This window comes from Arvicanthis niloticus, chromosome 1, assembly GCF_011762505.2.
Source record: "Arvicanthis niloticus isolate mArvNil1 chromosome 1, mArvNil1.pat.X, whole genome shotgun sequence".
NCBI classification, from domain to species: Eukaryota; Metazoa; Chordata; class Mammalia; order Rodentia; family Muridae; genus Arvicanthis; species Arvicanthis niloticus.
This window is the reverse complement of record NC_047658.1, coordinates 93,911,883-93,925,762: the sequence shown is the minus strand read 5'-3', so window position 1 is coordinate 93,925,762 and position 13,880 is coordinate 93,911,883. Positions and strand designations below refer to the sequence as shown.

General features: G+C 49.7%; 2 protein-coding genes across 10 annotated transcripts; both read right to left on the bottom strand.

The window, feature by feature from the left end:
• Nucleotides 1–81: 81 nt before the first annotated feature.
• Ypel3 (yippee like 3) lies at nt 82–3,456 on the bottom strand. Of its 9 annotated transcripts, none has more exons than XM_034511833.2 (6): nt 3,302–3,452; nt 2,796–2,895; nt 2,460–2,642; nt 2,315–2,358; nt 1,984–2,092; nt 82–559 (listed from the first exon to the last, which is right to left on the bottom strand). In XM_034511833.2, exons 2-6 carry the CDS (start codon nt 2,814–2,816, stop codon nt 470–472), a joined length of 447 nt encoding a protein of 148 aa, XP_034367724.1. In that variant the 5' UTR covers nt 2,817–2,895; nt 3,302–3,452; the 3' UTR covers nt 82–469. The 9 variants fall into 9 exon arrangements, with proteins under 9 accessions (XP_034367724.1, XP_034367711.1, XP_076798771.1 ...); XM_034511820.2 differs by having other exon boundaries at nt 2,863–2,895; nt 3,302–3,412; XM_076942656.1 differs by lacking the exon at nt 2,315–2,358 and having other exon boundaries at nt 2,863–2,895; nt 3,302–3,456.
• A 1,306-nt stretch (nt 3,457–4,762) lies between these two features.
• On the bottom strand, nt 4,763–13,867 carry Gdpd3 (glycerophosphodiester phosphodiesterase domain containing 3). The gene is made up of 10 exons (XM_034512695.2): nt 13,218–13,867; nt 12,882–12,924; nt 12,514–12,649; nt 12,388–12,433; nt 12,150–12,268; nt 11,985–12,074; nt 10,659–10,792; nt 8,180–8,239; nt 8,012–8,063; nt 4,763–4,960 (listed from the first exon to the last, which is right to left on the bottom strand). Exons 1-10 carry the CDS (start codon nt 13,354–13,356, stop codon nt 4,817–4,819), a joined length of 963 nt encoding a protein of 320 aa, XP_034368586.1. The 5' UTR covers nt 13,357–13,867; the 3' UTR covers nt 4,763–4,816.
• Between the last annotated feature and the right edge of the window lie 13 nt (nt 13,868–13,880).

The window sequence follows — 13,880 nt, the reverse complement described above, 5'->3', positions numbered from 1 at the left end:
CTCTGAATGGAACCATCTATATAGAAAAGGAACTTGGATTCCAGGTCCCCTTTCTGTATTCCATGTGAGCCAGGGGCTGTCTCCATTCCATTGTTTTATTATTTACAAACGCTACAGAAGGAGAACAGACACGTTGCAGGTAAGAGGGATCCAGTGGGAGAGATTCACAGAAAGATGGTGCACCGGGGCCATGAGAGCAGCACACAGGCCATATCTATGGGACAGGCAAGACAGGAAGGGGTTAAAAAATGAGATCCAAGCCAGTCAGATCGCAGGGAGGTGCCGGGGGTACAATCCCCCTCCTTGTCTCCCCCCAAGGTCACAGTGCATGCAATAAAATATATGTACAGGAGCTGGATCCTTCCCCTGTGGGGACCCTGAGGGTCCAGAGCTCCCTTCAGGAGGAGCGAGACCAGTGGCTCCCCCTGGCGGCCAGGCCAGGCTGAAGCCACATGAGTCAGGAGCTAGGTCAGTCCCAGCCGTTGTCTTTGATCATGTGGTTGAGTTCAATGATGTACTTCCCCTCTTTGTATTTCTGGCTGCTCTCAAAGGCTTGCTCCTGAAAGGAGAGAAAGGACTGCTAGTCACAGACAAGACTTTTACCACTAAGCAATGGGGTTTGGAAATGATTGGTCTTGTTTTATATATGAAAAAACTGTGGCCCAGGGAAGCTCAGCTATCTGCCCAAACACAACTGGCAGGCCTGTTTCCCCCTGGGAATACAGAGAACTTTGAGTCATGGGTATTTTTGAAAATTAATGACAGCTCCAATAGGGAGGATACAGAAGTACCTATAAGATTTCATAGTCCAGGGATTATAAACTGGTGGCCTAAGGGCCATTTCAGCCTACAAGTAGCTTTATTTGGATAGCAGAGAACTTAATATAAACAACTTTAGGGATTGGGGATGTTTAGCATGTGGAAGGCTTAGATTCAATACAAGTACCACATTAAAAAAATACAATAAAATGTACAACTAAGTGATAAATATACGTACTCACTCCATTTTGCAACAGCATGCTTTCTCTGCCCTAAATCTATGCTTCTCATTGATAAACCCACAGTATCTGCCTGGCCTTCTAGACACTTGACAGATTTTGTTGAACTTTGAGACAGGGTACATAGCCCTAGGTGTCCTGGAGCTCACTAGCCTGGCCTAAAACTCAGAGATCACCTGCCCATGCTTCCTCGGTGTTGAGATTAAAGGCATGCAGCACCACACACTGTTGACATTTGAGTTTTTAACCTCTGGACTAGGCTATATTTTTAGGAGTTTCAGAGGGGCCAGGCCACCTGTCCAGAGACACACAGCAAATGTGTGGCAGGGTCAGAGGTAAAGTTAGGTTAGGACTCTCTGTCTCTGCCTGGGGCATCCAGCTCCTAGAGACAAGCCAAATGCCCAATTCCCTAATACACTCCCCACACGGATAAGGAATAACTGCTACATGTAATCTGATCCTCATAATGATCTTCTGTGCCAGGTAGTGGCTTTATGTTCCCATGCCAGGTAAAGAAATGAGACTTGAGGTTGTGAAACCAGAAGCTAGACAGCATCAGAAGCTACAGGAGCTGTGCAAAGACCTGGGGACCTCATTTCCACATTGCTACAGAGTCTTAGTTGTGTGATCTTGGACAAATGCCCCAGCATTTCAGACCTCCTTGTCTTCTGCCACCAGAACAGTTGTAACGATTCAGAGACTATATGCCGTGTGTGTTAATATGCATGGCGGATAAGCATTCCATAAATGACGATGCTATTTGCTACTGATTGGCTAGGATGGGGTGCTAACCCTCTGAGGGAAGAGGAACATCCTCAAAGCCCTGCAGAATGCAATGGACAGACACCAGTCACTGGGGGAAAACAGGTTGTGCCGGGCCACTGGTACTCTGAAAGGCAAAGGTATATGCTTTCAAGGAAGAAGGGATGAGGTTAGGTCAAAGGCCAGCCTAGGTTAAGCCTAGGTCAAGGGATCACACACTCACATATTTCCAGCCCAAAGTGGTCTTGCAGTTCTCGCAGTGGATGTCAGCGACAGCATGAAGACCTGTCAGCAGCACCCGCTCTTCTGCTGGCCCGCAGCCCACATTCACCCTGTGGGAACAAAGGGTAGTCCCAGGGAGGGTCTCAGCAGCACAGAGGCCCCCCCCCACCCCCCCAGCTAGTATGTTCAGCGTCTGGTCTTAGCCTCTAAGAGGAACCTGATGATGGCTTCCTGTCTGAAACAAGGGCCTCTGGGAATATTATCGGCTTGATGCCAGGGGTCACAGGTCACAACAGAGGTCAGGAAAAGAAAGGAAGGAGATGAATACTCACACAGAGTTGAAGAGGTAGGCACGCCCCTGACTGCCCTGGAAGGACTGGAGGGTAGTGGGGAGACGAGAGGAGGGGGTTAGGGCTATTGGTGGGGAGTTGCCAGGCAGCCCATTGCCATTCTAGACCAAAAATGTGGCCTGCTTACCTTGGAGATGAGGTCGTCGTGGTTGGCCAGGTGAGCACGGCAGTGGGCACAGCTGTACCTTCGGTGACAGTCATCCAAGTAGGCCTGAAACGTCTTGGGCTTTGAAATCCGCACCATGGCGGGGGCCAAGGGCAGTGGCCCCACGCGGGGAGCGGTCCACGGGGAGCAGAGGGAGCCCAGTGCCTGCCAGGAAGGAGAGGTGGACTGTCAGGACCAAGGCCACACACATGTAGACAAGCCCAGAACTATGGGGACTCTGTCACACTTGGCCGCTCTCTCCTTTCCCTAGAGCCAGCAGTCTCACCAGGGATCAGAGTCATCTCAGTTTTGACTCACTGAGGAGGCCTCAGGTTGCATCAGCGGGGAAACTGAGGCTAGGAGGAGCTCTAGGTGAGTCACCCACCTGCTTCTGGCCTCACCCTTGCTGAGCTGGCATCTGAAACGGGAAGAAGGGGCTTCAGAGTGGATGGGCTGCCAGTTTTCAGTTTTGAGGCATTATGGGGGGGGATAAGAAACTGACTGGTCCTTGGGACCCTATTTGGACTAGTGATAGGTCAAATGTGGGGTATATGGAATTCGTTTGGGGAAAGGGTCTCTCACCTGGAGGAGGCAGGAGGCCTCCCCAAAGGAAGAGGATCCCCTAGGGAGTAGAGGGGTTTTTACCTGCAGGCGCTGAGCCTCATCTCCGCTGAGGGAAATCTTACCTGCATCGCCAAGCCTTACCTGAGACCCCGGGGCTCACCTGGGGCGAGGGGATAGGGGCGTGCGCGGGGGAAGGGGCAGTCTTCACTTGCGGGGCGGGGGCGCGGGGCGACGCGCAGAGACGTCGGTCCAGGCCTCACCTCGCCTGGGCGCGTGGAGGGCCCGGTCCGCGGGGTGGCCTGGCCTGGGAGTGGGGGGCGCTCCTGATGGGCGCCGTCCCCCCCGGCCCGGTTCGCAGCCGCCTCGACTTGTTTACACCGAGACCAGCTGCTGCCGCGGCTGCGGCGGGAGGGGGAGGGGGCCGGCCTCCTGTCCCGGCGGCCGCCGTAGCCAATCGGAGTGCCGCATGCAAATGAGGGGGCGCGTCATACGGCGGCCAGCACAGGCTGGGCTGCCCTTCCCCCTGCTCCCGGCTCCCGCTAGCCAGCTCGCCCGGAAATGCGGCTGCGAGTCTCAGCCTAACCCAGAGGCTACCACGGGCCTGATTGCACCTCTGGTGCTCTGCTATCACTGGTGCTCGAAGAGACAAGGATCCTAACCTGGCATGGGGTTAGTAGGAGGGTGTTGTCTGTATGCAAAGCCCTGAGAAAGCTCGTCGTAATTGTCTTCGTTTATCCACTGGCCACTATCTCACAATCCTGTAGTTTCTCCATTTGACCAGGTTCTGAGGCTTGGAGAAGAGATCCTCTCCAGAGATTACCCAGATGGTAAGAGTTAAAGTTGGAATTCTCACTTTTCCCAAGCACGTGGACAGATTGTTAGAAGGGAACTGCTAACGGTGTCTTTTTTTTTTTTTCCCCCTTTCGGTTTTTCGAGACAGGGTTTCTCTGTGTATTTCTGGCTGTCCTGGAGCTCACTCTGTAGACCAGGCTGGCCTCGAACTCAGAACTCCACCTGCCTCTGCCTCCCAAGTGCTGGGATTAAAGGCGTTCGCCACCACTGCCCAGCTAAAGGTGTCCTTTTGCTATTAGACTCCCAGGAACCAAAGCTTTAAAAATCTCTACGGCTGAGCATCATCTGCTCCAAGCATCCTTTGGTATTCCTGGCCTCCAGGTTTCTGTAGGTCTGACCCCAGTTTAAACCTGTTTGGTATACCTAGACTTGTGTTCACTGCAGAGTCCCAGTAACCAGCAGGCTTGAAAAGTACTGCATTGGAAATATTCATTAAATGAATTAGGAGATCAGAAAGAGGACAGCAGGTATGGTGGGGGAGCCTGTAAGCTCACCCATGCCTGCCTGCTTGCAGTTCAGTGCAGAAGGTGACCAACATTAGTAACACGAGGAAAATCGAGTCCCTTATGCCTGGTTCTCTTAATGGTTTCAGGAAAACCACTCATCTCGGGATCTCTAGAGTCTTGGGCACTTGGTTAGCATGCTTCTGAGTGGAGGCCAAGCTGACACAGGGTGTGGTGCCACTCCACTGGGTCTGGAATGTAGTGGAACAAGTGGGCCAGCCTACTTAGGCCCCCAGGCTTCTTTTTGGAGGGGTGTCAGTGGGCAGGCTCTTACTTTGTAGCCCTGGAATATAACTCTTAGAAATCCACCTGCCTCTGCCTTCCAAGTGCTGATGTTAAAGATGTACTATGTATCTAAAGATGAACTATGTTTTGACAAGAACATTTTTATTTTTCTTAAGAGAAAGAAAGGACAGGGCCTCAGACTGAGGAGGCTGGATCTCTCTGTTCCTGCTTGTCCAGGTAGCCTCTCAGGGCTGTGGGGTAATCGGTCATGACACCATTGACTCCTAAGCTGAAGGCCACTTCAAAATCTGATTCTTCATTTAGGCACCAAAATAGTACCTGAACAGGGGGGGGGGGGGAAAGAACAGGTTAGTTCTAGACATCAACCCAAAGCTTCCTTTAACGTCCAGGAGGTGGCAGCTCCTCCTTCTGCACAGACCTCCCAGCAATGGTGTCCTGGAGCTGATGGTTATCGTTTTAGAAAATTCCAAATTAGTTATTAAACACAGCTACTGTCAAAACCTAAATATATGACCTTAGAGCTAAGCGTGGCCATGCATGTTTGTAACGCTGCACTCGGGAAGCCATCGGGGCTACACAGAGTAGCAGCCAGCCAGGGCTGTATAGCAAGACCCTGCCTCAAAAATAAATACATAAATCATGTAACTACATGAACTTGCAGTTGAGCAGTCTCAGAACTCAGGATGCAGAGGTTGGTGGATCTCTGTGAGATCTAGGCTGGGTCTATATAGTAAATTTCAGGCCAGCTAGAGTTGCACAGTGAAACTTTGTCTCAAAAGAAAAAAGAAATTCTATTAAAAACAAAGGTAGAGTAGCACTGTGGTGGTGCATGATTGTTTTTTTATAGCACTGAGAGGCAAGAGATAGAAGGGAAAGGAATTTAAAGATACCTTGTGTTACACAGGGAGTTCAAGGGCCAGCCTGGGCTATATGAGACCTGTCACAAACAATCCAAGAACTGGGGCTGTTGCTCAATGGTTTAACCCTGGCCTCGTAAGTGCAAAGCCCTGGGTTTGATTCCTAGTACTACAAAACAAATTAAACAAAAACACAAACATGGGCCAATGTCGTGACTCAGCAGGTAAAGTCACCTGAGGACTTCAGCTAGATCCCCAGGATCTACATGGTGGGAGAACTGATTCCTGCAACACACACCCTGTGACCTCCACAAGCACAGCGTGGGATGTGCTCCACCCCATGTACACACACGCACACACATGGAATATATTTTTTAAGTTAGGTACTAAAAAGCCCATCACTATCATCACTATTTTATAGTTTCTTATGGTCTCTTCTCTTCTCCCTCCCCTCCCCTCCCCTCCCCTCCCCTCTTCTTTTCTCTTCTCTGTTAGGGTCTCATGTAACCAAGTTGGCCTTAAACTCTCTCTCTCTATCTGATGATGACCTTGGACTTCTGTCCTGCTTCCATCTCTAGTGCTCAGGTTACGGGTATATAGCACTATACCTGTTTTTTTCCCGTTTACTATTGTTCTTTTTACAATTTATTTTAAAATTAAAAAACATATTTGTTTGTTTGATAGGTATGAGTGATTTATCTACATGTATGTCTGTTTACCACACATATGTCTGGTGTCAACAGAGGTCTGCCAGGACATCTGACCCCCTGGATCTGGATGGTTGTGAATGATTGTAAGCCAGTGATTATGGGTGCTGGGACCCAGATGTGGATGCCCTAGAAGAGCAGCTAATGCTCTTAACTGCTGAGCCGTCTCCCCATTCCACCCATTCCCACCCATCCCACCCATCCCATCCCATCCCCCTCTTTTTTTTTTTTTTTTTTTTTTAACAATTTGATTTTATTTACTTATGACGGGGCAGGTGCACATCACACCAAGTTTGTGGGCTGGAGGACAGCTCTTAGGTCATCAGGTTGATGGCAGAAGCCTTTAGCCACTGAATCATTTTATTGTCTTCCTTGTTTGTTTTATCTTTGTTGTTTTGAGGCAGGAAGTGTTACTCAGTCCAGACTGGTTTAGAACCCACTATCTTCCTGCCTCTGTTTCCCAAGTATCATGTGTATGGGCTGCTGCACCTGGCTGACATGGTATCTCAGTTTGGGTTTCCATTGCTGTGGAGAGACACCATGGCCAAGGCAACTCTTACAAAGCCCACTTAATTGGGGCTGGCTTACGGTTTCAGAGGTTCAGTCCATTATCATCCAGGGTCCCTTATTCCACATTGGGCAGAGCTTGAGCATAGGACCTCAAAGCCCAACTCCATAGTGCTGACTTCCTCCAACAAAGGCCATACCTCCTAATAGTGCCACTGCCCCTGGGCCAAGCAGAGTCAAACAACCACACCTGGTGTAGGATCTCTGGATGTCTTAGTTGAACAAATGAGGGTCTAGTCTTTAAACACGTAGAGATCAGAGGTGTGAGAGGGCTGGGAAGGAAAGACCTCTCTGTCCTTCTGCCTTAACAATGTCAGACACAGGTAGTAGGCAAAGCCTCTCTCTGAGTTATTAACCCTTCCATCTGTCCCCACTGCTGTCACCCAAATCTGACTCCTGTCTGTGGCAGTACCAGGCTCTTAAGGACACTCACCGTCTACCTACCACCACACTGTCTCCATGTTATACACCAAAGACTTCACTCAATGAATTTATCTGGATAGGTGGTAGACTTTCAAAAGTTTCCCTCCCTAAGGTCATGGTCCTATTAGACATGAGGCCAGTGGGCCTAACTGACCTCCACTGCCCTCAGCCTAGGGAATCTGCCCAGTTTCTCTGAGCCCGGTCTCTTGCTCCTCCAAGCTTTAGGCCTGTAGATGCCTGCCTCTGATGTTTTCTCTCCCCAAGAGCCATCTTCATTCCAACATTCTCATGACTAGCCCCATCCCCCTCCATCCACGGCCTGTGTCCTTCACTGTAACATCACAGTACATGAGGGGCTAACAGGCTTCATTTCTTTCCCCACATTTGATAGAAAGCTCTCATCCCAGGTTAGTGTCCAGAACCCTCTCAGTGAGGCTTGCTGATTAAATGTCTTAGGGCAAAACATTTATTACACATGAAAACAAAACAAAACAACAACAACAAAAAAACCCAAAATACCAAAACAAACCTATGCCTTCACTATTTCCATGGACCACAATCAAGGCAGAGCCGCAGGGGGGCTGGGACTGGCTCCCCAGCATGTTCCCAGCAGGCCACAAGCGTCATGATCAGTGGCTAATGCTTACCAATCTCTGATTAAGTACCAGGTACACATTCATAGGATCTGCAGATACTCATTCTCTGCATGTTATAGGCAAAGTAACCGACACTCAGAAGTGTCACAGAATGATGGAAACTCTGCTCCCAAGTGTACACTCAACCAGCTCCTCTCTGGCTAGTGGCTGAGTCCTCACCTGCACCCCTCTGTCCTGCAAGTGTCGGATCAGACTTTTCCTCATGATGATCCTGGAGGACGGATGGGGACATCAAAGGTGATGATACAGTGGTGAGAGGGGACAAAGGAGAAGGGTGGTGGCAGGTCCCTGTGTGGACCCTCTACCCAGCAGCCCTGCCCACCTCACCATTTTGTAACTGTAGCCGACAGTTTGTTCATCCATCCACAGGGAAATGGGAAATAAGTCCTGTGGAGAGAAGAGAAGAGGCAGAGTCAGCTCCTTGGTATCTGGGCGCTCTCTCTCTCTCTCGTGGTGGTAGTGGTGGGGCACAGAGCTGTGTGGTGGTAATGACTCCTTCACCCTGGCCTCGCCTGAAGGAGCTCTGCAGGTGCCTAGAGAGAAAATGCAACCTTTGTGAGAGCTGACTGTGTCTTGAGTCTTTGAACTCAGAGCTTGTCTTCCCATCTTAAAGACAAGAATCTGAGGCTTAGACACTGGAACACACTGGAGGTCAATCAAAACCATATCTGTGATGGGCCTGGGACCAGCTTGATACCAGAGCTAGATATCACAGAGGTCCTCCTGTTTGAGTCTGGATGAGGTTTTTTAAATTTTTTAGCTTTTCAAGACAGGGTTTCTTTGCGTAGCCTTGGCTGTCTTGGAACACTCAAACTTAGAGATCCTCCTGCCTCTGCCTCCTGAATGCTGGGATTAAAGGCATGCACCACTACTGCCCCGCCAAGGGTAGTTTTTTAAGAATAGCGGAGGTTGATCCAGAACTTGCAACCCTCTGGCCTCATTCTCTCATGAATGCTGGGATTACAGGTGTGTGCCATGGTGCCCAAATTTGGCCAGCTTCTTCAGATGAGACAGGGCTTACTAGGTTGACTACATGTCACAACTTATCCCATTCTAGGGATGATTTTTGATTTTGGAGTGTGCGCAGTCTCTGTATTTCCAACTGGGTAACCTTGGGCAAATCACAGAAACCCTGTATCTCTGATACTAATGAGGGTCGAGGGGTAGATCATAGCTCTACCTTCTGGAAGGGGCACTGTAAGGTAAAGGTTAAATACACTACAATATGTGAAAACCTTTAACCCTGTGTAAAACACTGCAGACAAGGCTTTGGGGCTGTGGGGCTGTGGGGCTGTGGGGCTGTGGGGCTGTGGGGCTGTGGGGCTGTGGGGCTGTGGGGCTGTGGGGCTGTGGGGCTATGGGGCTGGCTAGCTCTCCTGAGAATCACATAGTAGAACCAGGGCTTAGGGGACAGTCCTGGAGAAGTTGTCACAAAGGAAAGGGAGGAGACAGGCCCAAGCTAAGAAAATATCCTTCTACAGTTACTTTGTTAACAGGGCTAGTGAAGGGTGGGCTAAGTCACCTTAGAGTGAGAGAGCCTGGCTGTTCTCCTGAGGGCCTGACCCAGGCACATCAGGTTTCTTTACAAGGCTTTACCCTATTACAACTGCACTGACTAGAGAGGTTTTCCATCAAGGGTTTGGATGAATTTCTTCTAAAACTGCATGCATATGTATGTATATATATATATGCCTGCAAGTTGTTATTGGTGGTGGTGGTGGTGTCACAAACCTCTTAGTGTTCATGAATGCCAGGCAAGAACTATAGTGGTAGAGGCCCATGATTCTAGCATTGGGAAGGCTGAGGCAGGAGGATTGACAGTTTGAGGCCAATATATGAGACCCTTGACTTAGAAACTAAAACCAGGCCTTCTCCATGGCTTAGTGCAGCCGTTCTCAACCGTCTGAATGCTGTGATCCTTTCATATAGTTCCTTACATTGTGATGACCCCCAACAATGACAATAAAATTAGTCATTGTTACTTCACAACTATAATTTTTCTGTTATGAACTATAAGTATTGTGTTTTCCAGTGGTCTTAGACAACCCCTGTGAAAGGGTTGTTCAGCCCCCACAGGGATCTTGACCCACAGGTTAAGAACCAGTGGCTTAGTGGATAAAGGTCCTTGCCATGAAAGCCCAGCAACTTGAGTCCAATCCCTGGAACCTACCAAAAGGCAGAAAGAATATTGTCTCTGGCATCCAGATACACACCATCACACACACACACACACACACACACACACACACACACACACACACACACACCCTCTATAACAAATTGTGTCCCCAGCATACACAAAACCCTAGGTTCTACTTCTAGCACTGAATAAAACCTGGTAGAGGCAGGAGGATTAAAAATTCAATGTCTTTCTCAGCTACTTTGTTTCAGGCCAGTTTAAGATACATGAAATTCTGTCTCAGTAAAACAAAACAAAATAAAAAAGAGGTCACTATTCTCTTTAAAGGGCCTTGGGATTGGAGAGATGGCTCAGTGGTTAAGAACTTGCTGGTCTTTCAGAGGACCTGAGTTTGGTTCTAAGTATTCATGTTGGGTGAATTCACAACCACCTATAACTCTAGTTCTGGGCTATCTGACACCCTCTTCTGGGTTCTGTAGTGAACTGCACACATGTGGTGTGCAAATGTGCGTGTACACACACACACACACACACACACACACAAATATTTAAAGAACCTTGAGGACTCTGAGGAAATTAGGAAACTGGGTGTCCTGAGTCATTACCACACAAATCCTGGGCAATGTAGCCATAACAGAGAGGTTCTAAGCCCCATCTCACTGGTACCTGTTGATGATGGTGGGCAGGAAACAGAAGAAAAACTTCTCAGGGATGGAGACAAAAGGCAGCAGCCCCAGGTAGTAGGACAGCACTATCCAGAATGATCGCCATATCGTGAAGGCCATGGGCATCTCAGGGTTCTGGGAGGCAGGGGGAGAGGTGAGAAGGTAGAGCCATCTATCCGCACCAGAGGCAGTAGAGAGATGGTACTTGTCAAAAGGGTCAGGGCTGGACATCACAACCACACCTTGAACAGTACAGTGGTTAATTCTGTTAATATGATTGACTTAAGAAGTAGTACCTAGGAGTTTGGGGAAATACCTGTGGGCATACCTGAGGATGTTTCCACAAAATTAGCTAAGAAAGGAGACCCACCCTGAACATGGGCAGCAGCTTCTCCATAGGCTTGGAAGGGGCTTGTAGGGGAAGAAGCAGCCTGGCATCTGCTTCCAAAATGGTATCTATTGTGCTCTTTCCACCTCTCAGGCCCATGACAATAGGGAAGGAGGAAAAAATCAGTTCAGGCGTTATCTCTGCTTCTAATTAATGAGGAGACCTCCTTCTCATGCCCTCTTGACCTCTAGCTATGGGGCCTATGTGATATGGGTTAAAAACTATAAGCCATAAGATATGGCCTGAAGCCTGTCACAGTGCCAAACACCTGACCAACAGCGCCAGTATTTGAGTTTTCCTAAAGCAGGCCTCATGGCAATGCCATGCCAGTACACAGTCACATATCTGACTTTTCCAATCCTGCTCTTGGGGACTGTGCTGATGTAGAGTGAAAAATTATAAAGGCCATCTTATGAAATATGTGTAAATTTTTCGCCTTAGACCTTGGGCAGAAAAGCACCTGCCAGCAGGTTTGGGTCCATCTAATTAGTTATAGAGGAGGGGGAGTTACAGTACAAAGGCCTGTTAAGAACATCCCAGAAACTGACTGGCCAAGGGAGGAACTACACCCTGCCCCATGGTAAGGCCTACTAGTGTTCAAAAAAGTAAAATAACCAATCCTGTGCACCCGCGCGAAAGTTCGCTTTTTCCCTACCCCGCCCATATATAAGCGCTATGCCCCTGAGCCACGAGGTCAGTCCCTCTATCCCCTATGTGAGATATGGGGATATGGGCTGGCCCAGAGCTCTGATTTAATAAACCACCTCATGTGCTTTACAGCAAGACGGTCTCTCCTGTGTCCTTTGGGTGCGTGCTATCCTGTGACTTAAGTGGACCCCCTTTCTGGGGAGTCCCGGACCTTTCACTGAAGGCTTGTTCCTGGGGCCGTCCTTGGGCTGAGGTGGCCTCTAACCCCATGGCAGAGAAAGAGGGACTCACAGCAGCTTTGCATCGCTTCATGACTGAGTTCTTCTCTGAAGCCCAAATAGTAATCTCGCTTCGGTCAAAGTGCCTGGTCAGGTTGGCTACCTAGGAGGGAGAAGGGGGGTAAGGGAAGCCAGGCCTCTCTTGACCCTGCCCTCACCTGCTGGGTTACAGTACTACCTTGTGGATGAGTTCTTCATTTTTTTCTTTGATCTCCAAGCTCATGGGAGTCCTAGGAAATTTCTGGAATACATTCTCCAAACTAATCATGTGCCGGTCTGACCCATGGGCAAAATGGCCTGGGCAGGGGGTCACAAAAACTGGGGTCAGAGTAGGATGAACGGGCTAGAGGGAGGGGTTTAATGAGAGTCTATGAGAAGGTGGCTAGGCAGTGCAGTGGTGGCTATACACATCCTACCTGGTGAGAAGTAAATCTCCAGTTCTTCCTTGTAGAGGGGCAGTTCCTGTGGAGAACAGAGAAGCATCATCAGGGTGCATGTGTGTAAGTGATGCAACTCTCAGTATGAGGGGCTGCAAAACTCACCTCAAAGGCCAGGGTGTTCACATCCTTATTTAGGCCTGACTGGCGGGACAGGTTCTTGTCGTGTGACACTACCACCACACCATCTCGGGTGAGCTGGCAGTCAAATTCCAAGAGATCTGCTCGCTGGGCCATGGAACTATGGGGCAAAGGTTAGGGGAGGGGGGAGAGGACACAGAAGGACCAGGGCATGTAGTGGAAGGGACATATTGACACAGAATTTATGGTGGGACATGTGACCCCACCTACACAGTTTCAGGGGCTTCCAGATACCCAGTTTACAAATCAGTAAGTAGTACTCCTGGTTGCCCTGCAGAGCACAATCTACAACCCCACAACCTTACATGGAGCTTGCTGGGTCTCAGACTCACTTTTCTACTGCCTCCATGGTATTCTCCAGGCGCTCCCCAGACCCTGTAGAAGCAGTTTGGGTGAGTCCCTGGGACCTGGCTTGACCTTCCTACCTACCTACCTTTCTTCTTGATGGTCTCCCACTTGCTTTAGGCTTCCTCTCTTCCAGTCAGTTGAACTGGCCTCTCCTTCCCTGTCACACACCCTCCAGAACCCGTGACCCTCCTTACCTCATTCTTCAACAGTCACTAGTGCCCTGTGTCTTGAAGATAGGCTGCCCACCATGGTACCTGTCTTGTTAGGCTCCCTCCACCCTAAATGGATTCCATCCCTTCTCACTCCCTCACTCAGCTCACCTCCACGGTGGGCAGCCAGGCAGATAGGGAAGACGGGAGCCCGGGACGTGTGCAGCAGATGAGGTCGGCGCAGGAAGAAGATGGAGACCATGATGTAACTGCCCAGGGCAGGCAGAACAAAGTACAGGAAGGGGATCATAGCCTCACTCCACAGCAGGCTTCTGTCAAAAGCACAGCCTTCCCAGTCCCAAAGGGCTCTGATGCCCAGGGCGGAGCCTGCCTGCTGAGCCAGTGTAGGCTGGCTCCACCACTGGGCAGCGCCACGCCCATGGACCTGCTGAGCCTGCTGGGTGCTGCTGGAACATGGCCAGACTGCAGTATGGCCCAGAGCTGGGGCCAGGCACCAGAACTGAGGCAGGCAGCCCTAGGTTTCACATCCAGAGACCTTTCACAGATCCCAACATCCCCTTCTGTTCTTGACCATGTGTGTGTGGGGGATTAGGCAGTCCCACCCTCTAGTTTTTAGATTTCTCTGCCTCGCATAGGTGTTTGTAGACAGGACCTGTAACTTACTACCTTTGCCACTTCCCGGGAATTTGGGGGTGTGTAAGGTGCCTCTGAGTCACCCCAAATCACTCCAGGTAGTTAAACGGGAAGCTGTTAGGGAAGACAGTGACTAAAGGGAAACTGACCCCTTCCCAGGAAACTGGCACTCCTTAGAAC

What these genes read in the sequence shown, in the direction of transcription:
- Ypel3 (XM_034511833.2), bottom strand. Translation starts at nt 2,816, where the DNA reads ATGCAACCTGAGGCCTCCTCA. An exon ending in TGCAACCTGAGGCCTCCTCA is followed by an intron (nt 2,643 to 2,795) that starts GTGAGTCAAAAC and finishes CCTTCCTGGCAG; the next exon opens with GCACTGGGCTCCCTCTGCTC. An exon ending in ACGACGACCTCATCTCCAAG is followed by an intron (nt 2,359 to 2,459) that starts GTAAGCAGGCCA and finishes ACTACCCTCCAG; the next exon opens with TCCTTCCAGGGCAGTCAGGG.
- Gdpd3 (XM_034512695.2), bottom strand. Translation starts at nt 13,356, where the DNA reads ATGATCCCCTTCCTGTACTTTGTTCTGCCTGCCCTGGGCAGTTACATC. An exon ending in CCTGGCTGCCCACCGTGGAG is followed by an intron (nt 12,925 to 13,217) that starts GTGAGCTGAGTG and finishes CTGCTTCTACAG; the next exon opens with GGTCTGGGGAGCGCCTGGAG. An exon ending in TGCAGGACAGAGGGGTGCAG is followed by an intron (nt 4,961 to 8,011) that starts GTGAGGACTCAG and finishes CCCCCTGTTCAG; the next exon opens with GTACTATTTTGGTGCCTAAA.